This window comes from Rhea pennata, chromosome Z (assembly GCF_028389875.1).
Source record: "Rhea pennata isolate bPtePen1 chromosome Z, bPtePen1.pri, whole genome shotgun sequence".
In the NCBI taxonomy this organism is placed as follows: domain Eukaryota; kingdom Metazoa; phylum Chordata; class Aves; order Rheiformes; family Rheidae; genus Rhea; species Rhea pennata.
In genome coordinates, this window is record NC_084702.1 from 76,282,237 (window position 1) to 76,310,200 (window position 27,964).

Consider the following 27,964-nt stretch of genomic DNA (forward strand, 5'->3'; position numbering starts at 1 on the left):
TGAAGGTACTTGTAAGCAAAACCTGTTCAAAACCACAAAGATTCTTAGGGGTGAGTAAACTTGGGGTAGGTCTGGCCTGAGATTTGTCAAAAAAGTAGAGAAGACTTAATGTCAAAATCTTTTCTTTTTTTTTTTTTTTTTTTTTTTTTTTTAAGAGATGTGTGGTTCTAGTATGGATAATAATCAAATGAAATTCAGAAGAAAATTTACTTTTTGTTCGAAGTGGTCTTCAACTTTTTTTAAATTAAATTAAATTAAATTAAATTTAAATTTATTTTATTTTATTTTTATTTCGAGTTAGAGCCTTTGGTTTTATCTTGCATCAAAGCTATGGCAAAGTGCTTTATGTCAGCCACAACCCACACCAAGTAATATACTAGCATATTGCTCTGAAAGTCAAAACAGTTCTATTTTCAGAACTCTTTGAAGAGATAACTCATTCTAGGGAATCTATAATCTATAATTACATGATACAGAAATCACTTTCCCAGCCAATTTACATATAGCTTTGTACTTTTTAATTAAACATACCTATTTGTTCAGAAGCAGGATTTTTTTTTTTCCTTCTGCAAAATAGAGGCAAAGATTTTTTTTTTCAGAACCAAATTTGAAACGGGAGGACCCTTAAATCACAATTCTTAAATCATTTTGCAGTTTGTGCATCATTATTGTGAGTATTCTGAGTGTAGTGGGTATTAGATGTGGATGTTCTCAGTGTATCTTCTGACTATTAACTCTTGTGAAACTTCTACTGCACTGAATAGCCCAATAACATGAGACTAATATGCGCTCTTCTCCTGGATAGCTGCCGTTTTGGGATACAGAACACAAGAAACAAGTCTGAAACCTCAAAGCAAGTATTTAATAAATATCAAGGTCAAAAGAACTTCCATTCTTGGTGTTCCCTTTCTTAATCCCTCCTCTCCACCTTCTCCACCCTCAGCCCCATTAAAATGAATGTGAAGCTGTCAATGCAAGGACTTCAAGACATACAATACAAACTGTCACAAGGAGACAGCAGAAGAGAGTAGGAAATAGAAGAACAAATTGCCCAGGGGATCCCAAGAAGTGAACTACATCCAGGCTAAATCTTCCAACAATTCTGCTGCTTGGTTCTTAAAGAAAATTCTTCTCAAACATGAATTATTTAATGTCAAGCAAAAGAAGGACCTGAAAGGCTTTCATCCAAAAGAGGCTTCCCACTTAGCAACTTAGCTCCAGCCGTTACTGCTTTTTTCATGCCTTAGAGAAAAGGAGGGAGGCAGGAGAAGAAAGGAGAAGAAAACCAATGTATTATCAACATATCATCCTGCATTTCATGTATCTGCCACACTCTGTGGTGAAAAGTAAACCATTTTTATCTCTCATCCCTGACCTTGCTTTTTATGGTTAGATTTGTAATTTCCTGGACACAGTGAATCTTGATCACTAGGGCAAAAGAGAGCTCATCTTGGTAAAGGACAGTAGTCATCCAGGCCTTTTTCTGTTTTTAATCTAGTTTAAATTGTTCTGCCTGAACAACAGTCAAAATGAATTTATGATTCATAAAATGACATTAATTCTTTCTTATTCCTACTGAAATCCTGTTTTTTTGGACCATCTTAGGGTTCTACTGAAATATTTCAAGCCCAAGCCACATTGGAACCTCACAGTCAATAAACGATGAATTGTCCACCCCATTTCTTCTAGTCCCCTGTTAGTAAATTGTGGGGTTTTTTTTCACCTATTTTATCACAGAAACTTTTAATTAATCTCACTGCATGTCATAACTATTCACATCATGCCATTTTATTTCTCTAGATCACACAGACACCCAGGTCTTCTTGAAGAATGATTCAGTCTTTCTCAGCTTTGGAGACGTACCGTTACTTTGCATAATCCACAGCTTTGAAGACTTTATTCACACAAGATGATTAGCTAAGATTTTCTGACCAAGGAGAAATTAATAAACTTCCTTTGTGTTTTAAAATTCTTAAATGGAAACTCTAAAATTTCTTAAATGTGTACATAAAAATTGTCCCTTGTAATTCAACTATACTATAAATATAGTATAGTTTGTAGTGTCCCTTTTTTCATAGAATAAATCTTCAAAATGACATAGTTCTTATAAAAACATATTTTGAAAAAATTGCTGCCATCTTTTGGATACACTCAGGGAAAAAAAAAAAAAGAAAGAAAGAAAGAAAAAAAAAAGCAAGACAAGTGACATTTTGCTGAAAGTTCCAGCTGACACATTCTGGATATCTGCTTTGCCATAGGTAAGTTAATTTGAAATTGCAGAAAGTTACTCTGAGCTAACCAATATTTTCCTCTCCCTCATTTTATGTAATGATCATAGCATAACATCTATGCAAATATGGTTTGCTTGGTAAGATAATACTGAAAGGAAATAGCTTTAACTGAAAGCTGAACCTGAAGCTGAATGTATTAAGAAAACAGAGATTACAAATATACAGGGGAAATTATATCTACTCCCAATACTTGTATCTATACCTCATCTTGTTGTTTGAAGAGGAAACAAAATTTGTTTGAGCTGTACAGTTACCACAGTTTACTGTCACAGTTTATTTATCCTGCCTGATCTGAAACTTATATGGAATCAAGGCTGATGTATCAGACTACTTTCTTCACTTCGTTTTCCTTTTTTTTTCCTATTAATTTCCAGAAGATATAATTACAGGTTTGTTGTGTGGCCAGCTCAATATACTGGCTACTGAGACAGACATTGCATGCTCAGCAAAGTCTTTTTGAGAACAGGGAATGCTAGTGTCAGAGAGAATAAATCAAAAGGTGATAGTATCTAGGAAAAAGAAAACATTGTCCAGAGAAAATAATAACTCCTCTGAAGAGATACCATTGCCAGACAGTAGAGAATCTTGCCAGCATTGGACAGTGATATTAAAATATGCTACAAATCTACCTTGTCACCTGGGGTGAGACTCAGATATGCATCCTACAGCTGTCCAGACAGTATGGGAGACTAATACCAGCTGAGCCACACTGACACTCAGCAAAAAAGTCAAGAAAAGATGTGGAGAAGAAAATATAACCACTGTAAGCATCCTCCTCACTTTGCACTTCAGAGCTGACTTTGCAGGTAGTTTCATCTCCCTCTGGACAGGAGGACTGCCAGGCCAACAAGTTATATTCACACTATTCAGCAAACCATCACCCCTCACAAAGTGTTACCGCGACATGACTGCTGGCAGAACCAAGCATTACACTAACAGCAGCAAGCCGACTACTCTTTCCCCATAGCCAACAGAGTCAAGATTGGTTTTGCAAAAAATTCAAAGCAAAAAAGGCTTATAACATTTCACTCTGTAACAGATTAAGCTGACTCATTGCCCCAGTCCCGAGTTATAGGCTCTTTTATCCAAGTCATGTGCAACAGACAGAGGAATGAAACCTCTTACCAAGCCCTTCTTGTTCCCTGAACTTTACACTCCCAGTTCACCCTTTCTCCCCCAAAATGCTGTTACTGAAACTTACCGCTTTTGCCAACTCCCCCTGCTCCCAGCATCACCACCTTGTACTCTCTGGAGCCTGCTGAAGAATTGCTGGAGGAACTGATCATTTCATTTTCTAGCTCCATCTTGCACAAGGCAATAGAAGAGAGCAGAAGGGAAGAAAAAAGCAACTGACAGGTGCTTGCTCTGATCTTAAACAACTATAAAAGCTGTGTTAAAAAAAAAGGAAAAGCATAAAGGAAAGGTATAACACAAGAGGTACGAATTATCAGCCTCACACTCGCTGCTGTGCCTGTGTTAGCTGGAGCAGGTCTCATAGCAACCACTTTAACAGCTTCCAATAAAAATCTTTCTCTGCCCCCTCCCAGCTCTGTATCATTCTCTGTGTTTCTCTTCCTGGACAGAAGCAGTTTTGTGAGGCTCAGGAGCCCTGGTACCTCTGGGTGTTGCTGTATCATTGGAATCAAATTGAGCAGAGCCTCTGGAAAAAGAAAATAGATCACATTTCTTAATTATGATGCTTGTTATTCCGTGTAGCACTTGCCTGAATTTTAAACAATAATAAAAAATTACCAGATGACCTCCTTGTCACCTTGGAGCTAACTATTAATCCTATGTTCATCAAGTTTGCTAGATTTGCATTTAATATAATTACAAGCAAAATGAGGAACAACTTTAAGAAGTTATTGTTTTTCATGAAGCTGATTGCTATGTAGAGAAGTTTTCTAAGGTTAGGCTTGTCCCCAAATCAATTCTCTTTTAGTGGAGTTTGTACCAATTATTCTCAGAAATAAGCCAAGTATTTTAGATTTTTTTTTTCTTACAGAATTTCAGAAGGAGATTAGGTGTGAAGAGAGAGGGAGAAAGAATAATTCATCCAGGAAACATCAGTGTAAACAGAGAGGAAAAAATGTTTTGTTGTAATTATTTAATAATATTATCAAGTGACTTATCTAACCAACTTAGTCAGACCAAATAAATAACAAGTGAATAAAGCAAAATGTTTGGAAACAACATTCAGTATGAAAATGCATCAGAATTATCCAGTGAAAACTTAAAACAAAAGATCACAGCTCTTCACTGATTTTTGAAGAAGTCCTTTACCAGAGGCAGTACCTTTAAAGTATGTGATAATTTAAAAGATACTTGCTCGGCTTTAACTGTTATTCAGGGAATTTGCAGTCTGAAAAGCATGTACTGCAAAAGTGGCAGAAAGCAAAAGCTTGCTCTCCTTTGAAAAGTGCAGGGTTTTCACAAAACATATGCAATCATTAGGAAAACAGGGAAATGGAAGCAGAAGTGACTGGTAATCAGGCTTGGAAACCATATACCTCTTATGATTGTCATCTTTCCACTCCTCCAATTATTTCATGGAGTGCAAATATACAGCATTACATAGGAATACAGATTTAAAAGTAGAAATTTGAAAGAAACTAAGTAAATATCATAGCCTTATTAAGGACATGATTTAAAGAAAATGAGAACGGGAAGGAGAAGGTATAGAAGGATACCTGTATGAAAAAAGAGTTCATTGGACTAGAAAAATACATGATTAAAGAGAAGAGATATATGTTTATAAAATTACAGCCAAAATGGAGAAGCTAAGCAGAACATGAACATTTATTCTCTTTCTCCTAATAAAAAGATTAGGATACATCAGATAAAATAGGCAGATGACAGATTTAAAACCAAAGGACTTCTTATAAATGCTATGACTGACTTTAGGAACTGCTTGCCAATTGATGTTTTGGACAGTAGAAATTAAATCGCAGTCAAAACGAATTTAAATACAGAAAAATAAACAAAAAAATCCATTATTAAATGGATTGTTAAATACACGGTCACTATCTCTTCCACAAGGACTGCCTAAGCCTCACATCAACAGATCTGGGGGAAACACTGAAGAAAAGTATTGTGGTCTGCTCACCCTGGGGCTACAAAGTAAAAGAGGGCAGAAGGATAGCCACTGTGCTCTGGACACTTCCCAGAATAAGGATCTTCTGCTGCTGACCTTCTCCATTTCTGTAATAACCACGCTCTGAGGAGCTTTATACTGTCAGGGCTGGGTACCTATACTGATACTTAGAGGTAACCTTGGGATTCAGAAGGATTTAGTCTTTGGTGAATAAAATAGGACTTAAACAGAAATTATGAATGTAATAATGTGATGCCTAAATATTGAACTCCAGCAGTAAGAGTCAGGTAGGTCAGTAAATCCCTGTTGTAATTAGAATCTCATTTTCATTAAAATCACCTTCAAGTGCTCAGTATTGACAAATTAGATTAGATTAATAATGCTACCTAAAACCATTCCTTGGAGCAAGGGTTTTCCCAGTGATCTCCCATCAACATAGCAACCTCCTCCTCAGGAGCTTTTATTCCAAAAGCTGGCAGTAACACTTGGCTGACATTAAAAAAAAGTCATGAAAGTGGGTGGTTGTGTGGGTGACTAAAAACACAAAGTAAAATATTCCAAAAATATTATTGAAAATGATGTATGTATAACAGATTAAAATCAATTTTTGCCTGCTGTTAATGTTTGCCAGAGAAAAGTGATCAAGTCATTTTTTTCTTTTTGTTTGTTTGGAGCTGGAAAGTGGGAAGGAATATGTGGAAATAGAAAAGGCTACATAAGAGAAGTACTTTAGAGCAAGGAGAAGAATAAGAGAGAAGTAAGTAGAAAATCATTCATTTCCTTATCTTTCAAGCTAATCTAAAAAAATTAGCATTTTGTATGTCCAAAAGAGTGGAATTAAATATTTTTATCTATATTTTGGAGATTAACCATTTAAATACCTTTCTTTTTTAAAGACAAACATTTATATTTATTAAACAGTTAAACATGTCATAATATAATTATGACATTATAATTACTTAGGCAAACACATGCACCTAATTATCCCACTTTCACAGAGACTTGTCCTGAGCCTAAAAAGGAGACACTGCATTCCCACCTATAATGCAGAATTTGTTCTAGTTGTTTATTATCATAACTTCCTACTGAAAAACAGCTTGTTTGTCCTAATTTCATTCATTTTAGTAGTGGAAGATGAGTATTTTAGCTTCATTCCTGTTTATGATAACACTAGTTAACAATTAGTGCTCTTTCTCCCATCTAACCAGAAAAGTACAAGGTTTTGCTTTCAGTCTGCTGCCAAAAAAATTAATACTAAGATGATTTGAAATGACTCACTCTGAAACTCTTACATGATAGGAAAAGAATGACCAATACAAATGCTTTATGAAAGCATTTATAGGAGCAAACAATAGAAAATACAATAGTCGGTCCTGAGATATTAGAGCTTTTACAATGAGTGGTTCATTCTGCAACAAATTCCAATCCAGTCTTTCTTTCTCTGTTTCAAGCATACATTTATCATGACGCAAATCCATGGAAAACTGTCTTCCGGTAAACAAGAGCAGTTACAAAAGTGGGAAAATAAGCTTGTGGTTTTAATCTGTAATGAATCATTTATTTAACAAATTTGGAGTCTCTGGCTGTATACATGTTGTTTATAAGCATATAGTCATTTTTCTGATATTTTTTCAATTTTTTAAAAATTTGCTATTAAAAATCACTTTTTAAAAGATAGCTCACTGTTCAATATACTGGGATTGTTTTCATATTTGTTTGAATTCATATTGTAACTGTTAACATTGTAACAGACCTCAGATAAATAGAAATAGGTGCTCAGAACTGTAGGCAGGCCTAAGTTTTAAGCAGAAAACAACGTACAGGACAAGGTATGTGAGAAGAGAAATAGATTAGCTTTTTTCTATTCATCTTGCAACCCCATTTGCTCTGGGGGTGTTGAATAAAATAATCAGATGTTAATACAACATGTAAATGCTCTCAAATTGTTTCCTACAGCACTTTATGTTGACGAGATTTTATCAATTAACCTGGATAAATATTCTTGTCATTAAGGAGAGAGCTCATAAGTTTAAAATTTTGAATAGCAAGCAAAATGCAAATCTTGACTGATTTGTGCTCCAGTAAGTGAAGGGTTTAAAGGTATCTGAGCCATTTAATAACGAGGGAATATGCATGAGCCCACTGGGGGCCATTCCATTATGGAAACACTGACCACTCTTTTGTCCCTCATGTTTACATATTGGGCAGAGCAGAGAGGAAATGTAAAAAGCATCCTTTCTAAAAAGGCAAATAAGCTCTCATCTTGCTGAATTGCTGAAATGTTGCTATGACAAGGAAGAGCGCTAATGCAGAAATTACTGCACAGCACTGGAGCACTGATGGAATGAAATTTACTCCTGAGAAATGCTGCATTTGGCACACTAACCTACCTTGATCAGTTCTGAGTGAAGCCAGAATGATACAGTAATTGCTAGGGGACTTCAAAAACTTTAAGATTCAATTTTATGTTACCAGATTTAACATATTCATTCTTAAATATGCTGAGCACCTCTGAATTATATTGCTAAGAGACCTCCAACACACTACAGGAAAAGCTCTATTTTTGCAGTTCAGATTTCTCTTAGAAGTACACAGTGGCTCAACAATCCATCTGTCATAGACATTCAGATTTCCTTAGGTAACTCCCATCATTTTTCTGTTCTCCAAATTACTCACCTGTAGAATGAGTCACTGTGTCACAGATCCCTCACTATGCTTGATAGGCCTCTTGACAACCTCCCACCTCGAAACAGGCTCTTTAGCTCAAGCTGTTAAGACATACGCCTTTTGTTCTTAAGTTCTCATTTCAATCTCCAATGTCAGACAACATATTGTCCCTTGCCTCGGCTGCAATGCATTTCAATCTAAGCTTTATTAGTATGTGGAGCGGCAATAGCAAATGAAAGGAGAAGAGACAATACTGACTACTAATAGAAAATGTGAAACAACTTCAGAGTCCATCAGGTAACAGAACAGACAAACACTGCACTTCCAGTCTTGTAGTTGGGGGGGGGGGGGAAGTTTCTACGACTTCAGAGCAACATCTTCTCCGTGTTTATCACAGGTCAAATAATGCAACTAATATTATGCATAGGTTTTAGAAACAGAATAGTTCATCACATTCTTGAGAAAATTCAAGTAGTGTGACTTCAAAAAGTCCTTCCAAGTGACTGCTCTCTAACTTCTTGAACAGAAAGACTGAAGGTCACATGCTAGAATATGTCAATGGAAAAAGCTATTTCTTCTGGCTTTCCAATAAAGTTTCACAAATGATTTGTGATCTTATCGTCAAGAAGTACTAATGATTGCAGGTCATTTATGGATTTCTGTTGAATTTTCATTATGTTCATAGATAAGACTTTTATATTTTTAAATGCAACACTGATATTCAGAATGTGCAAATCTTAAAGATCTTAGACTATTAATTTCACATGAATATGTTCTCCGTGAATATATGTTTATTTTAAATCCATTCATCTTCCAGTGACTCTGCTAAAAAAGAAAATGATAAGCACAAATATAATATGAAATGCTACAAATGTAGGGTTAGATGAGCTCAGAAGAAGTCATCTTGTTCATCCTGTCCCACCCCAGAAATCCACCTTAATAATTTGAAAAATGCTTATTTAACCTTATTTTAAAGTCTTCCAGTAAGAGAAACTACAGATTTTTAATACTGAAATTAATTGTCTAAATACCCTATTCAGAAGTTCTTTGAAATGCAAATGTCCTTCACTACACAGTAAGAGTATCACTGCTCATCCTACCTGCTTGCTACAGCTATTATGAAAAGGCACAGTGAACAAACACACTGAACACATATTTAAATAGTGAACTAGTGGATGCAATTGAACACAATGAAGAAAGACAACAACAGTGAATATTGTACTTCGAGGCCTTCTGGTCTCTTTTTATTCATATCTATTTATTTTCACCAGAAAGGAAAGTCTGTCAATTCTCCTTCATAGGTCATTTATTAACCTCTCATTTTTGTTATGTTCCCAAAGACTCTCCACTGCATAACCGTTTTGAAGTGTGCTTCCTAAATCTGGCCACATTATTGTTTCAAGTCTTAGGCAATAGGGATTTACTGCTGCTAGTACATTTCAAGCTTAGAATAATCACAATAAACACAGGCAATCAAAAATGAAAGAAGTCAAATTTTCAGTATTGTTTAATCTGCTCTTGAATGCTCTCAGTGACACATCATAATCCACTGGGATTGTGCCAGCTTCCTACTTTCTAGCTTCTTGCTACTGTTTTCTTTCTTCGAGTAATCCTTGTCATATTGGTTTCTGAAAAGAGAAGATGCTTTCATTTTGACTGTCACCTTGAGGGAGTTTATGGATCATGGAAATGCTTGAATCCATTGCGTTTCTGCACTTAAAAAGAAAAAATGTTTCCTTAATCTTTGTCATCTGTTTTACACTATATTCATTCTTAGACTTTTAGTTGGCCATCACTGCTTCTTCACACCAGAGACATACCACAAAACACCACAATCTCCCTATATATGAAACTATTTATATGCAAATTCTCCTATAGACATGTATGCTAGAACAGTGGCAGAGAGGTTTGCAATTTTCTTTTTACTTTCTACAGTTGCATCAAGCAGTAGATCATAATTAATTCGCAATTGTATTTCTCAGCCTTGAGATATTCCATATGGGTCACCTATTAAATGGACAGAGCTTGTTTATTTTTCCAATGTGCATTTAGATGACATCACATATCATTATAATTTCCTCATTGTTCTCCTTCCTTTAAGCTAATTCACTATTCAGTTCTCATGTATATGCTTTCTATTCACTTGAATTCAACACTACCAGAAAATTTGCTCACGTTTCCATCCATAAATTGCACCAGGACACTGTAAAAAAGACAGCATATTGTCATAGGAGTCTTCAGCACTTTTCACCTGACTTGGACATCATACCAACTCATTCAGAAGACATGAATACACCCTATTTGGAGCTACAAATTATCTAGACATAATTGATAGAAGCAGAATAATAGTTTTCAAGAACATTTTTACATGTTTAGTGTGCATCCATTTTCCCAAAATTTGGAAAAGGCAATTTTTCATTAAGCTTACTTTTAGAAAAAAATCATTCAAAGTTCAAAATTACTGCAATATCTCGTTAAAGTATCTCATGGGATACTGCTGATATTCTACTACAGATTCTGCTCATGATATTCTAGTGCCAGAAGCGTGGACAGCTGTTATCATTTAATGTTTCCGTATTTTTATAGTTTAGTATTGAGTTCAATAGCCTTCCTGGACACAGGATATAAAGAAAGGAATTAATGCTTTAATTTGTCAAAAAATTGTTTATTATTCATCTGGCTTTCAGGGTTTAATATTTCCTTTTAATTAGGAAAATGTTTAATTTCAAGCATGTGAATGATACCAATGAAACAACACCTAAAGATGTCAAATGGTGTATCTTTGGGGGAAGAAGGGGAAACAATAACCAAAATGCAATAGACACAGTGTAATTTTGAATCTGATTTACTATCAGTCATTCAGATGCTTTTTACTTTGTTGTTCCTATGTACTAATCCTATAGCGATTAGCTTCAGCTTCATCAGGGAACTACCTGAAACAGATGAATTTGAATTTTTCTGTCCTTGACTTTCCTAGGATCATGGATGAGATAGTTCTCATCTAAAAATCAAGCTGTTTATTGGTATTATATCAGCTGAACAGAAGTACTTGTGCAGTTCTTGAAATCTTTTGCAATTAATAATAATCTCTTAAGTGCATAATTAAGCTGAATAGCTTTACTGACAATGAGGAAAAATAGAGTCAGTTCTATTAAAATGTCAATGCATGTTAAATCCCCAAAACTCAGACTTTTGGTTAGCTAAATCTGCCACTGGAGATACTGTTTTCTATGTTGAATAAAGGAAGATTTATGGAGTTTAGAGTAACTGAGGCTTGGATTCAGTTACCTAATGGGATGAATAATGCGTTATAAGAAATGACATAAAAATGAATACAGATACACTTATTTTCAGAAATAGTAATGCACTCCTCTTTTGATTAAAAGTTTCTCTTAACATTCAGTTCATATCTGTTTTGGAATTTCAATGATCCTACCTATTTTGATCTATTTTGATCTGACCTATTTCAATCTACTTAAATAAACTGAATTCACATGGAAAAATAATGGTGAAAAGAGTAGGAAACCCGCATGAAAAATATACCTACATTTTACAAATCTGAGGTGAATTCTTACATTTAAGCTCTACCAAGTGAATTATGAGCTACATAAGTACGTAAACCCATTTATTTGAAAAGTTCTTATGGGTTATACTATGAAAGATAAGAAATACTAGACTTATGACTTTCACTGAAATTCTAAAGCTACTTCTAACAAAGACACTAGACACTGCAGCCTGTCAGTAGTCACAGTGTTAATCAGTTTAAAGGTATTATTCTTACAAAATGTTGTAAGATCAATAGGCTTGTATGTTAAGAGCTAATCTAACCTGTGCATACCAGAAAAAGCAAAGCAGTGCAGTAATTTTATGCTGTTAATTAATCATGAGTGAAAAAATCTTTCACTGTAGGCTTCATTATATCACAAATTGTTCAACTTTAAAAAACTCAGCTTAAGCAAAAAAATCTCAATCAGAAAACTGGTGAAAAGTCAGAACCCTAGTCCTTTACATTGGAAATGCTTAGTGTCCATAACTGAAGTCAAATTTAGTTAGTATTTGTGCAAAGATAAAATTGTATAATAGGTGACCAATTCATCTTCCATTTCCAAGTTTTCAGGTCAGTTTTATGTAGGTTTTCCAGCATCTTACAATGGTACAAATTTCTATGTTAGTTTTGCTTGGAAAAATTGACTTATATGCCTCTTTTCAACTGATAATGCTCATAAAGTAACTTGAGTTGGAGGAAAGGTTGCCCAAGTATTGGATTCACCTGAAGAATTTCTGAGGAGAAGAAAAGCACAGTATTGCATCACAAATAACAAAAGTATGCAGTGCATACTAGCCATTGATGGTTCGATTTTTCCTTATATAGAGGAACCAACAAGGAGAGGTGCTCTACTGGACTTCATACTTCAAAACAACAAAGGGCTGGCTGGGGATGTGAAGGTCTGGGGCAGCACTGGCTGCAGCAACCTCAAGGTGGTGGAGTTCAGGATCCTGAGAGGAGGGAGCAGGGCAAAAAAGCCAGATCACAGCCCCAGACTTCAGGAGAACAGTCTCTGGCCTCTTCAGGTATCTACTTGGAAGAATCCTACAGGATGGGGCCCTAGAGGGAAAGCGGTCCTAGAAAGCTGGTTCATATTCAAGGATCACCTCTTCCAAGCTCAAGAACCGTCTACCCTAATGAGCAGGGGCTTGAGCAAAGGTGGCAGAAGGACCGCATGGATGAACAAAGAGCTCCTGGTAAAACTCAAAAAGGAAATATACAGAAAGTGGAAGGAGGGATAGGTAACCTGGGAGGAACATAGGCACATTATCTGAGCAAGCAGGAATGGGGAGAGGAAAGCCAAAGCCCATCTGGAGTTTAATTTGGTAAGGGATGTCAGGACCAATGAGAAGTCCTTCTATATATACATTAGTAGCAAAAGGAAGACAAGAAGAAATGTGGTCCTGCTGCTGAACAGGGTAGGAGCTCTAGTGACAAAGGACATAGAAAAGAGTGAGGTACTGCATACCTTCTTTGTTTCAGTCTTCATTGGTAAGACTAGCCCTCAGGAATCTTAGGCCCCAGAGACTAGTGGAAAGTCTGGAGAAAGAAAGACTTTTCCTTGGTGGAAGAGCATCAGTTAGGTAATGCTTAAGCAAACTGGACATACACAAGTTCATGGGCCCTGAAGGAAAGTGCTGAGGGAGCTGGTCAATGTCATAATAAGGCCACTCTCAATCATCTTTGAAAGGTTATGGTGACTGGGAGAGGTGCCTGAGGACTGGAAGAAAGCAAATGTCATTCCAGTCTTCAAAGAGGACAAGAAGGAGGACTTCGGGAACTACAGGCCAGTAGTGTATCAGTGGTGTAATGTCTAATTGGAGAACAGTAAATAGCAGTGTACCTCAGGGGTCAGTATACACCAGAGGATTGTGCTGCCATTCAGAGGGACATCGACCAGATGGAGAGACAGACAGGCAGGAACCTCACGAAGTTCAACAGAGGGAGTGCAAAGAAGTTCACAGTCCTGCTGTTAGGGAGGAATAAACAATTCCATGCACCAGTACAGGCTGGTACTAGCCCAGGGAAATGACAGTCAAAGAAAAGCAGCTATTTGTAACTACATTATTTGTAAAAATAAATACGACTGTAAGAAGCGGTTAACTACATAAAATCTTTCATATCTCAGTGAAATACTCTTAACAGACACTGCATAATAAAATATTTTCTTCTCCTAACGGGACAGATTTCTTTAGACAAGGAAAACATATTTTTCATAAATTCTGTATTGAGGAAAATCTCAAAAGGCCACAGTTAATAAAGCTTGTAAATGGGCTAAAAGGGTTTTAGGAAAGCTGAAACTCTTGTTTGTCTAATTTCAAAAGCATATAATCAAGTAGAAGTCTCCAGGTAGACAAGTTGCTGACAGAAGCTAATTTTACACAGAAAATTAAGTTCCATTCTTTCCCTACATTTAACAAAGCTAACTTACATCACTTTTCCAGAAGTACATAGTCTAACTCTAAATAGCCTGGCATTTCACAGAAGCTGCTAGTACTTCACTAACTGCTATTTAAAAATACAGTCATTTTATCTTATCCATTTGTGGTGCTTTCTCAATTCATCTTTAGTTAGTGATGGAGAAGTCTCATGGCTAGGGCTGTACAAGAATTCCTTTAAGCAGCTGAGCTCATGATTAAGAACCATATGTCTGTGTACAAAATAAATGTATCTTCTGTATTAAATTCATCCTGGTGACAGGTGATATTCTACTGTTAACAACACATCTACCTTCCAACATCCACAAATGTCCACAATGTCCACAAATGACACATTTTCCTTATGATATTCTTGAAAATTGGAATCAAATGTATACATACCTATGTACAAACACAAACATAATGACACATACATACAGGGTATAATGTAAAAAGGAGTATTTTAACACAGGACTTAAAAAATTAGCCTGCAACATTATTTCCATGCATGCATTCAACTGATGTTAAGTTGTATTATTTTCTTACTGGCTATGTTGGTCCAGGACTCTAAGAAGTAAGAATGCTATCATTTGGAAGCCATTTAATTTACTGCCTGGGAAAACAAAGTATTAACAAATGTCCTGCTTGATTTTCTCTTGAACAAAACTTGAATAGGAGCCACATCTGGTTGAGTCTCCAGTCCCAGATACTTTTTATTTCCATATGATGAAGTTCAGAGTTCTGACACAAACGCCCTGAGGATCAGAGCCCTAGCACTGGACTCAGGTTCAGAGAGAAATAGTGAGTTTTCTTTGTGAAACAGTTTGCAATACATTTTGCTATTTGCAGGCATGCCCATGTCCCTGGAAGACATAGCCAGTTATCCATGCTAGAGGGCTAAACTAAAAAATTTATTCTCCTTAGTTTTGCCGCAGCTTTTTGTTGCAGATACCTTGATAGTATCACAAAAGGAAAAGATTAAGACAATAATAGATCATTAATGGAAAGAAGCACAACAATACCACGTTAGACAAAATCTAACAAAGAGATCAGAGGAATTTATGTTCTTCCTATTAACTACAGCTACTAAAGGATTCTTGAATGCTAGAATTCAGCCAAGTCCCTAAACACAATTCAGATGAAAGACACACCTTTGCCAGGGGCTTGACTCAAGAATCCTTCAGTAGCTCAGTACTGTCTCAGGACAATCCTGGTAATATCCTCTCCTTACAAATATGAAGTTTGCTAATTTATGTGCAAGTATTGCACCTCTATTTTGTATGTGTATCCCTCCAATCTCTGAGCAAGAAGCTTACAAAATTTAATTTGAAAACATAACCCTGATTCTTACATTTCAATCATTTTTCAAAATGTCCTTTACTTCCGTATGGTTTCAGTTATAATTTAAAGTCTGTTTTAAATCAACCCAAACATCTTTTTCTGTGGAGAGATTTTTCAGCTCCTCATGTTCATATTTTCATTTATACTTAAACGACTTCAGACTTGTAAATTCTAATGGCATGAGAATGTACTGCCTTTTTTTCTCCTACTATATCTTCTTTTTCTGTATTGTGTCGCTTAAATGCATATCAAAACTTTCTTCTTCCTTAAGCAGTAACTAGTTTATAACAACATTGCTTATTGTTTCAGTAAGTAATATACTAAGTACCTCAATAACAATATAATAACTCATAACTAAAGGCCCATTCTTGGATCAATACTGCCAAATAGTGTCCTTTGGTATCTTAAATACTGGAGGAGAGGCTTTCATAGAACTATTCATATAACTATATTTCATGTAATTATTCATATAACTATTGCTCCTCTGCTATAATTGTTCTCTATATTTAAATTCTTCATTCTCCACAAAGTTTATGAGATACATTGGCTTCAGCAAGAGAATCTATAAAATTGGGTAAGTTTAAACTGGAAGGTTTTCTTCTCTTTTTTTCTTTCTCTTTTTATAGAGAAGTCAAGAAAGTAACCATTTTTATGACTAAGTTGATAGCTCTGTTAACACATCACTCCTTTTGATTCCCCTGAAAAGAGATTATCCTCTACTCTGAAAGAGAACGTCCTCATTTTTTTATTAAATCAGCCTCTCTTTTAAAATAAACAACACAGCTATGTCTTACTTTCTTACATAAAGCGCTAGACATTCTGCTCTCTTAGATGGCATCCTAGTTCCCAGTTTGCCTGGAGTAAATCGTGTCTAGATTTATCATGACCCTCATTAAATACAGTTAAATCCTTCTATTAAATATCACTTATTGTGATATTTAATCACAAAGAAAAAAAAAGGGGGGGGGGGGAAGTATTAGTGCAAAAGAAATAGAAAGGGAAAGAAAAATACCATGGTAAGAATTCATTTACTGTAAGATGGATTTGAGATACTGTAAATACACTTGCAGGTAAGAAAGACTGATCCTCTGCCATATTTAACAGTCACAGTAATTGCTACATAACTAGTGACATAGCTTAGTAATTCCTTAATTATCTTTGACTTCATTTTCATTCAGCAATTAGTAATGTAAATGTATTTGATCCTGTAGAAAGCATCACTGATAATAACACTGACAATCCACTAAAGAGTCAAAATAAGTTTGATTAGGATTTTTGTGTTGCATCCATCTATACTCCCAGTATTGCAGAATCATCGTTAAAATTTTCCCAACACAAACTGTGTCCTTTGTTCATTTTTGCAAAACAGAATAGTCACAATTTATGTCTGTCTTTGTAATAATCTTTCCTCTCTCATTTATTCCACATTTTCCACTGATTTCTACAAAAAAATCCTAAGGAAGACTTCTCTGATGCACATTTGTAGAGTCTATACTTAGCTCCAGGGGATCTTTGTTTAACAGTATTGGAGCATGTTGCTTACACTTGCTGAATGTTCAACTTTTTAGCTATTTATTTTCTATATGTGTTCAACTACAGTGTTCATTTTCATGCACAAATGACAGGGTTATCTGATTTAAATCTTTCTATAAGTCCCATTCATATAATCAGGTGCTACACAACTTTTTCTTCTCATGTATATGTAATGGTGATTAATCTGGCAGGTTCAGGCCATGAACTACGCTGAAGAATTCTCCAGCTACAACAGAAATACACTATAATGGGTGCCATAAAAATCACAAAGTCTGACATTGGAAGGACATTGAGATTATTGAGATGCAGGTTTCTGGAGAGCAAGGGTGAACATTACCATACATTTGCCTAAGTCTGTAAACTACTCTTGTCCTGATGCAATTTGCGCTGTATAGCAATTAATTGTGGGTTATCCTTATGGATAAGGGTGAATGTAATCAGTCAAATTTAATTGACAGCCCATTGGAACTTAAGGAGATTTGATTTTCTACAATTCTGAATCTTTGGAAACCTGAAATTAAAAGCAGACAATTAAGACAGATACTGTCAAAACTTTCCCAACTAATCATAATTTGTTTACCAATGCACTTTACAACACAGTGATTGCCTTGCATCCTGCTGTACCAAAGACAACAATGTCAAATACAAGTTTTCTAACCACATTTTATTTTGTAGATGGGCTTCTATTTTCTTTCTTAAACCTCTGACAGTATGGGTAATTCCTTGTGACTTGCTTGCTTTTTTTCATTCATATACGAATCTTCAGGTATTAATGTTTTCTTGTTTAAAGTACTCGTATTTTCTGTGAAAATTGTACATAATCATTATAAAATTTCTTTCACATATCTTTCTGGTGTGCTAATCAGAGAAACTTATCCTGTTCATGCCTGAAATTATATCTTTATTTAATATACTACCCTGTTATTTGTTTGCATAGGATTCATTGAACCCTATATTAGAAGTATATTTAATTTGTCTACTATCTGTTGGATAGGATAGCTTTGGATAGGATTAGATGAACACACCTAAATTTTAGTAATTAAAAACATAGGTTCTCCTTTTTCCTGTGCTCTGGCTTTAGTTTATGTGAAGAAAGGAGCTCCCTAGACTGAATAAAATGGAAGTGGTCTGAGTCATGCAGTTCTTCAAACTATCTGGGCTCTAATTCCTCTCCTTGAAATTCATGAATAGTAACGGTGGTCTGTTTGATGAATTAATATCCTTCCGGATACTCACTGACACCACCACATCGCTTTCCTCAAAATCATTCATAATCACAAGAGACTTTTGCCCTGACATTGTCTCAGAGTACTCTGAGAGAGAAAGTAAGAGTGAGTGTGTGTGTGTGTGTGCGCACGTGCACACACACACATGGGTTTGCAAGCCATGGCTTTCTCTTTCTTTCCTCCTTGACAGTGCTTTTGGAATGGAAAGCAAGGTAAACAGGCTCAAAGGCTCAACCTAGAAAACTTCTTTCAAGCTATCGAAGTCACTTTAACGTTTTCTGCTCTACCTCCAACCTCCTTCTCCATTTTGCTGCCAACGGGGCACATACTTGGTTCACTTCACAGTTTCACATCATCCCAGGCCCTGGCAGGTACGTTGCTTTAGTACAGCATATCATGACGCTGCTAGGCTTACAGTACTCCACATTTTGGAGCAATCTGAAAGGTGGTGTGGTCCAGATCAACAGTTAGGGCTTCACTAAGGCAAGACAAAAGCAGTTCCTGATCTCATATTCCAACAAACTGCTTAACAGAGAAGACGTTACGGAAAACAAGGAGTAACTAACTGTTTTACTTGTCAAACTGAACCTTGTGGAGAAACGAAGTGCCAGGACTCCAGCTAGTACAATTCTGCCTATCTTCCTTAGCATGATTCTGTGATTAATTGTAAGAATTAATTATAATTGTTGGAGTAGGTGTTTGCAGGATCACAGTCTTACATATTGCCTCATTAAAAAAAAATACAGTTAATAAGTCATCCTAAGTGACAGACTGAAGATATAACAGCCAGGCTGATCTCTAGTAAGCTGCTAAGGTCATAAGATCTGCGTAATTTGTGCAAAACCAACAAGAGCTGAGACTGGCTTTGAGGTTTTGAGGAAAGTGAATCCCTAATCTGGATGGAGAAGATACGCTGTCGGGGCCCTAGCTATTTTACAGCAAGATAAGCAGAAGTATATGCACCTGGGAAGGGAGTCGACACAGCAGTCAATTAGAGACTGAGCAGATACACCTGGACAATACTAGACAACCAATAGCGACGCTTTGTAAAGCGCGTGAACACATGAGCCTGCTGAAAGGATACATAAGCTAGATAGGTAGAATAATAAAGTGGATTGAACTTGCATCACATTGATGTGTATGTTCTTTCCTGTCTTGTCAATAATGGGCTGCAGCAATACGCCTTCACAAACACTATGCCACTCAGTTTTGACAACAATCATACTCCAGAGCCCCATGAAAATGACCTTTTGCAGTGACATTAACAGTCAGAAAATGGACAAGAAGCACATCTGAATTTACCACACACTGTTTACATGATTTTTCTATTTGGGCCTACACTTTTTAGCTTTGTGAAGTGTTCGTCTTTTGCTTTTATGCTTCTTCTGCAATCAGCTCCTCTGTATTTTCAGCTGGAAAATCTTTGCCTTTTGCTCTTGCTGTCCTTATCACTAAGTGTAGATTTTTTGACTTTAGCCACCACAGTAGAACACAGCAGACAGACTTGGGAGACATGTCAAGGATTTTTATAGTCTAATCTTACCTTGTTCACCATGAAGTCAGTGATAACCATGGCACTGCACTGGTTCTGATCTTGATCTGAACTACAGATTACCTGAATTAATCTTTTTATCATGGACTTCATAGTGTCCAACTGTGAATGACTTTAATCTATATTAGCATGTTAGTTTGGACTAGGAGTGTGCTTTTGAAGCAAATCATTTGACTGCCATCACTACCTAGGCCTATCATGGTGTGATCTAGGAGTATGCAGATGACATTCATTTTGCATTACTAAGCAATGAAGATGTGCAGATGCACCGCAGGGGTAATTCATTCTGTAGGATCAGAATATAGTCAGGTTGGAGCACATTCCCCTGAAATGTGTACACTGGGGATATTAGCTCCTTAGCACTAGGTGTTTCACTCTACAGACCCACTCTCTTGGGCTGCAAGCTTGCTATGAGGGTTACTGCCTTAGTGTGACTTCAACAGACAGTATGTAAACATAGAAACAAAGAGAGTGGGGAAGGACAGGGAAATGTTATGAGTATTGCTAAGGTAATTACTTAATAACTCCTTTTTTCCTCATCACAAACTTTGGATCATCCAATTAGTTCATAAATTTCAAAGAACTAGCAGAAACAGATACTCAGCCAAGCTGGAAAAAGTGATGAGATAAAACTGGATCTTGGTAGGAGAGGCTGTTTTAGAGCCAACACAGCTTTAAAAGTGTTTTATGAAGTATTTAATATGGTATACATTTAATTCCATCTGCAAGGAAAAGAAAGTTTTAATATTCTGCAAAAATCAGGAAAAGCATAGTAATTTGCAAATATTTTTTCATGCCATATTGGCTTGAAACACGAAGTTTTGAGAAAAATCTCTTCCTGTAGAAAGGGTGGTAGAAAGCTGCTGTGTCTGATACCATCAAATGAAAAATAAAAGCATCACTGTTTACATTTTGCTTCTAAAAATGCTGTAGCACTAGGTGTCTCATTTTTGTTGTGGAGATGAAAGGTTGAGCACCTTTCCACATCACAAAAATATTGCATGGCCTATTTCAGTAATGGCATTTAAGATGTGCTTAGAGACAAACCAACGGAAACAAATTGGTAGCAGAGAGCACTGTAGTAATTTCTACAGAATTTTGTTCTCTATGACACGGGTTTTTCTTAACCCTTTAGTTGATTTCAGGCTGCTTGACAGAGTGCTAGAAATCCTATAGGAGTGCTGTATGTCAGTAAAATCCTCAGACCAAAAAATCTACCTCAGGAAACCACTTAGAAAAGCTCTGAGAAATCTGGAGACTTTTAAAGTAGTGTGAAGCCACATTCACCATCATTTTCCTTTAATCTTATTCTGAGATAAGACGAGCCAAACCAGTACATGCCACTAATTATTACAAGAGAAAAATATGTACACAATCACGTTCTCCTCAAGAATATATGCCTTAGTATCCACAAAAAGCCAGTTCCAGTTTATAGCATATTTACTTCAAGTACTTAAAAACTCCTAATAAGGACAGGCAGACATGTTCATAAATCATAAGCATACATAATACTTTCAAAGTCTGAAGCTGTTTTAAGGATTTCTAGCAAACAGGTGTCCCTGGAATTACCTGAAATGCTCAGGGACCCAAAAACACGAAAACATGACAGATATAGATTTCAAACTGGAGTTTCATTTTACATCTGACACTGGAGGCTATGCACTAGAGCTGAACAGTATCCACAGAGCAGTCAGAGCATATGGCCTAACATAATGTACAACAAACTCTGATTTTAAGTAACATCCCTTGAAGGCTGAAAGGAGTGTCCTATAGCAACACTCCTGTAATGTTTCACTGCCATTCTGGTTGAGCATACAAGTCTGTATTTATGTCTATTAATCAACAGAACAGTACTAGTAATACCAACCAGAGTTTGCAAAGGACTTTTGGAGCTATCTACAGAAGAAACACTATAGTAAAGTAACTGACATTTCTCAGCACTGCTGTTTCTTAGTTTGCTGTAGTGGGAATGATAGAAGCCCTTCCAATGAAGATTTCAGAAACACCACAATTCCAGCTTTAGCTGGAAAGAATACTGGCATTTTTGCTCATTAAGGAGAATAAATAGACAGAGAAGAGAGATTAAAAGGGAGAAAGAAAGAGAGAAAGAGAGAGAGAGAATGAAAGTATTTATTGTATAGCTAAAAATCTAGATTACCTAAATGTTGTACAGTTGCATATACATAAAAGAAAATCAGTATCCAACACCATCTAATCCCAAGGCCACTGAAAAATACTCGCTTCCCTGGCCTATTTAGAAGTTTCCCGAAGTGTTAATCAAGGCCAGAAACACTGCAGTCAGGATGACAAGGCAATTTGAAAACTCCACATTTTTGTTTTGCTCCAGACATATCTCTTCAGTATCTCAGGCAGCATGCTTAGAGTGGACCTAAGACACATCAGAAGCGATTTCTTTTAAAAAATGCCATTATAGCTTCAACTGGTTTTGTTCGAAAACAGAGCCTCCTTTTTTCCATTACAGTTCTGAACCTTTATGAAATCACATTTTCCATTGCATAGTAGAAGGCTTTTACTTCCAGTCCATGAGCAATGCAGGAAAAAGAGACATATGGGGCATTTCTGTGTAATAATGTCAGCACCCTGCACTATCAAGAGTATGAGAGAATAAGAACGAGAAGTGTATTCCACCCCAGCCACTCAGCACTTAGAAACTTAATCATACAACTTACATCTTCCAGGGGAATATATTAACCCACTGAATATTGGCTGCTATAAGGTAGTACAGATTCCATTTGCTCTGCTGCAACTGTGCAAGAAAATAGAATCAATAGGGCAGAAATACATGAACATAGATCCAACCTAGTTACTGGGTCACTAGACTAAGGGTGAGCCTTGGATGCCAGAAACCAGTTCACGGTTTCTGAAACATTCATGTATTGTTATTAATATTAGAAGTTGTAGTATTTTAGTGGGGACTGGCAGACCTAGGAAGGTAATGTGTCATCTTTCAGAATGAGATAATACTTCAGCCAGCTGCTACCTAACCTTGGCAGCATGTAAATCTCACAGATTTCCTCTTTTCAGCTGACCTCCAAAGCTTCACCCAGCAATTAAACAATATTTACAGAGGATACTTCCTTAACTTTTGTGGGATTCATCACCACTCTTGAAATAATATTCCACTGGGTTTATATACACAGCTACAGACTTGTGCCTTTCTATCTGCATTGCATCAAAAATCACATTTACACTCACTATAACCATTCCAGATAATGATAAGGATACTGCACTCCTTAAAAGATCTCTGTACCAAGCTTGTTTCCACCTTCTCATTCCCTCATCCCCTGTGATAACTTCGAATTGTCAAGAAGTCTGGCTTTTTATTATCCCTGGTAACATGGTTATGAATGATGGTGATGTGATAAGCTGGACATCACTTTCAGCATCATTATTTCCTTGTGAAGAGAATGTGCATTAAATATCATGATGATAGAAGGCATAAAATGTGATGTACATTTGTAACAGAAATCCTTCAGTGATTGGCATTCAAGCAGAATAAATGAATTCCACTTAACCAGACGAAAGCAAGCATTCCTTCCATCATGAAGGAAAAAGGCATCAAATGACTCTTGAATCTCTGTAGTCATACAAGAAAATGAGTTCCCAGAAAGTTGCATTCCTTCCTTTCATTAAACATAATGGCAAAAATAAAGGGAAGAAAGAGTTCAGGGACTGACTATTTCTCATCTAACTGTTCATGGTGTGGGTACAGGAAGCTTCTCAATTCAGGTCTAAGCTCAAGCTCAGAACAGCAAAAATCATGGCATTCCAAATTACTAGTTGCCTTTCAAAGTCTGGGTTTACCCTTGTGCCTTCCAGTTCTTCCTACGAATCTTTTTGCAGTAGTATCAGACAAAAACAACAAAAAGCCAACATGCAGTTCAGCAGGCATGTAAGCAGTAAATTCTTACTACAACTCTGAGTAAATAATAGAAACATGATGTGCTCTTCTCTCATCTCCCACTCAGACCCAAATCAGCTCAGCTTGTGAGTTAGTATCCTAATATATCAGATTCTTGCCTGGCTGTCCACACTGTACAGTCACCACAATTTAAAATTACTAGAATATGCAGAAATACTCATAGGGAAGGTACCTCTCATTTTCTTATTCTCAGTTCCACTTACATGCTCTTATTATGCCCTTCTCGGGTTTCACAACTAATTGTCTGAATGTAATACTTTTCCTTTTTTCTCTCAGGCTGTTGACTTTTGCCCTTCTCAGGGTCTGATTTCCTCTTGTCACATGATTTCCTTTTATTATGTCTCTTTACATCACCCCTGGTGTAGGTGGTTTCAGATATACAGCAAGTTATACGCTTTTTGTTTACTTTCTCTCACTTCACTTTTCTCCGTACTTCACTTTGTCTCAGCTGAGCCAGTTTATACCTACTCCATTTGTCCCCTTTCTCAATGCCTGTTTATTTCATCATGTCTAAAACTGAGGTACAAATAGTCTAAAAATATTTGCAGGTGTGTTCCTCCACATCCCTCAAAGTGCAAATTCTATTTTACCTGTATCATTATGTTTAAAGAATTGCATACGGTAAAGAATGAAGACAGGGAATGATCACTACAAAATACTCCATTCATTGCTACACAAGATATTCTAGTATCTTCACATTAGCCATCAAAAAATCTAAATAAAAGAAATGGAAGACAAAATGCTTTGCAGAATCTACAAGGGAATCACTATTATTGTTATTATTAATATACACTTGACCAATTTCCTTATAGAGGTATATCTACAGGAAGAGTTGAACGTAGAAAGAAAATAGTTGCCTAAAAGATAAGGATAAAATATTATACCTTGTATAGGGGGAAGCAGGGAGTTTACTGTGAGAGTTGCAGAGGGACTTAAATTCAAAAGATGCAAATGGAGAAAAATGTTACATAACAAAAGAAGAACAATATGCACATAAAGCAAGTAATGACAGTTACTGCCCAGGAGACATGACTTGTCCTAAATGTTAGTGGGAATGGATCTTTTCCTTCTCCCGTAAATCCATAACCCTAATTAATACAGATTAAAACCCCAGCAGAACTTTGACTGTGCACTTGTAAACTATCATCACAAGATCTTACAATTCTGGACAAATAAGCTTATTTTCTTTATGGTAGCTCCCATTATAAGCAATAAATACTGACTCAGGAGCTTAATTTCATTCAGGGGCAAGATATTTAATTTCGTGGTCTCTCTTTCCAGCAGAAACACAGGAAGCAGAGATCGTAATGGTGACAACTAATAGAGGACACTGTGGCTACTTGTACTTTTGTATCAGACTCTACAATAGAATCTAGAACTCCTGTTGGCCTAGGAACCGGGAGTCTTGAGCTCTTGGATTCTTCCTAAATCTGAGAGGCTTCAAACTGATCCCCTAAGGTATAGACTAGTATAAGAGTTTGAGAAGAAGTAGTCCCCTCCCCTACATACAAGTGCAACTGTGCAATGTAGTGATGGATGGAGAGAGAAAACAGTTGTTTTCCAGCGGTTAGCACACATGAAGGGAAAAAGGCCTCTATTCTGTTCCAGCCGCAGGGCTGGTTTTAAAGTGGTACCTAATGTTTCCAGCTGCAGCATGGTTGCTGCTTCGATGCTAGTACCCCGAAACACAATTTTGGAAATAGGAACATGAGACAGAATTTCCCTGATCTAACTTTAGACTGTAGGAGACTATACATAACTCATATGTAGATATTTGCAGTTAATAAAAGAAAATATGCTCTTATTTCTCATTTTAAGATTTTCAGTCATTTTTGGCTCTTTCTCCTTGTCTCTGAATGTGGCTTTTGCAGATGGAGTCCAATACATCTGCAGTGGTTAATTCTTAATCTTATCTGAGAACTCATTCAATGTTAACCCCAGGCACTCACTAGGAATGTCCCTCACTTTCAAATTGCTTTTTGCTATTTCAGTTGAGCCTCTGGCTGTTTCAGTCAGAAGGAACAAATCTGTAAGGGTTACAAATGCTGGGGGAAAAAAACATAAACTATATTCATATACCAACAATCTTACATTTAATTTGTCAAACAGACCTGGTGTCATTAACCTGGTAATAATTGATCAGTGAAGAATATACCAGACAAATGTACTGTTAGATGTTCAAGGGTTCAGTGGTGGGGCATCTGCCTTTTTTAAACACTGAATTACCATTTACAAAGCTACAGAAGTGGTGCTGGATGCAATCTTGATACACCCAGGAGAACCATACAAGCACAACAACTCCTTTGCCATGAACTTCTGTGGACAGTGGTTACAGAAGAAGTAGTTTTCTCACTATCTTACTACTAACCCTCCCCACAAATTCTCCCGTGAACTGTAAAGTAATTGATATACCACAGTAAGAATCAGAACCCAGAACACAGTATTTCTGTGCAAGCTTTTGTTATGAAAAATAGAAGTGAAAAAGTTTAAAAAATGCACAAAGATTTTTTTTTCCTAGAACAATAGCAATAACAAAAAACATTAACGATTAGAATCAAGATGATGTTTACTCTGTAGAATTTTGTTGCCTTACATACCACATTTGTTACTCTTGAATACCTATTATTATTTTTGTACAGGCCTAGGAAACACCCTTCGATTAACATAATCCTTCGTCATATGTCAAGGAAGAACACTTGTCACTTTTGATTTTAAACTGTCTAATCTTTCTTTTCCTTGTAACGGATTTTGCAGGGATGCTGCTTAGAAAAGATATGCTTCTCGTAAGGGTCCCATTCACTGCCCAGTGAAATCAAGGAGATTTTTTTATTTTCCATCAGCTTCAGAAGGCTCTGGATAAGAAGTGCATTTTCAAAGCACAGTTTGGGGATATATGGAAATCCTATTGTTAGGATTCATATGACTAAGATCCATATACACTGATTTGAACACTTAGGCCTAAGTCATTGATTTTTTTTTGCTGGCTTGGTTTATATAAACTGCTGTAGGGTTTCAGCCTCCCCATGTCAAACCTTATCCCTGAGTATTAGCATATTTTTTTGTCCTTTGTTAAAACAAATAGATTTTTCAGACTACCCAGCTGCTTAGAATTAAAGCTATGATCCCTCATGGACTTTAGCTTGCTATAGATTTTCTTAAAAATGCCAACAACCTCCTTTGCTTTGAAGAGATGAGCTTAGGTAAGATAACCTGTTCTTAGCAGAAGCACTTGTATTTGCTCAGTTCTGAATCATCTGTAAACTGCACTTAGGAAACCTCAAGTGGTTTTAGTTCCTTCCGGACAGCAGACAGAAAACATCCTATTTCCTCTCAACTGTATAAGAATTACTATAGTTTGAAATGAACAATAATCTTATATTTATTTTCTGTTTATAATCTTTTCTAGATAAGCTATGTCCCATACCATATTACAAAAAGGCTTATCTCACCTATGTTCAGTTCATAAAATAACTCTGAAATCTGGTTGATTTTGGATTAAGAAAGATCTTCATAGAAGCAGTACTTTCATTATTATTTTGGGGAAGCACCCTTATGGCACAGATATCCTCTCCACAGAGATGCTAGTAATGAGGCAAACTGGCAAGAGAGCAATTTTATATATAAATAACAAATAAGGGACTTAGAATCTAACAGCAGTGAATGCTGCAAATGAAGTATAGTCCATCCATCCCAGATATTACAACACTGAAAATTGTAACACTGAGGGAAAGTCTTGTTCAATCACAAGCAAATTTATATTAAACATAAACTACCAGTCGTTGAAATACAAATTTGGAAAAGATTACACAGGATTCCAGTACTTCATTAAGTTAACACATCTACCTCTGAGAAACACCAAGAAATATCTCTGAGCGAGAAACTGATTTTTTTCAGTTTGGTGGCTAAATCTACAAATACAATAAAAGGTATCATCAAAAAGAAAGTACTTCTATATGAATAGCTAAATTTTGTTTATAATTGGATTGGCTGAAACTAATTTTTTCCTATAAAAATAGAAACAGCAATGAACATTAGCCAGCTGAACCTAGAAGCAAAATATGCCCCAAAGCCATGCATTCAGCCTTAGTTAACACCTTTATAACAACATTATATGACTTAATCACATAATCAGCACATCTAGTATTACACATTAGACATCCAAGAGTCATTTTGGGGGCTTTTTATTATTGAGGTAATCATTAGCTCTGCTTTAAAATAGACATTTGACAAAGCTGAAGAATGCATTGCTTTTGGTACCTGTCAGAGATGCAAGCAAAAGCCTTACAAAGTGCTGAAGTGCTTTTTGATAACACTGGCAAACAAGACTGGTATATAAAGTTATTCTAAATATAA

General features: G+C 36.2%; 1 protein-coding gene across 2 annotated transcripts in view; it reads right to left on the reverse strand.

Annotated features, from left to right (window-relative positions):
• RIT2 (Ras like without CAAX 2) overlaps positions 1 to 27,964 on the reverse strand; it is a 215,137-nt gene that overhangs the window by 174,814 nt on the left and 12,359 nt on the right. Inside the window, exon 1 of one of the 2 annotated variants that reach the window (XM_062599833.1) lies at positions 3,493 to 3,595. The exons of the other annotated variant lie outside the window; for it this stretch is intronic. Within the exon in view, the coding sequence (XP_062455817.1) occupies positions 3,493 to 3,595 (103 nt within the window). Of the gene's footprint in view, positions 1 to 3,492; positions 3,596 to 27,964 lie in introns of those variants that run through there. 2 annotated transcript variants of the gene reach the window in all.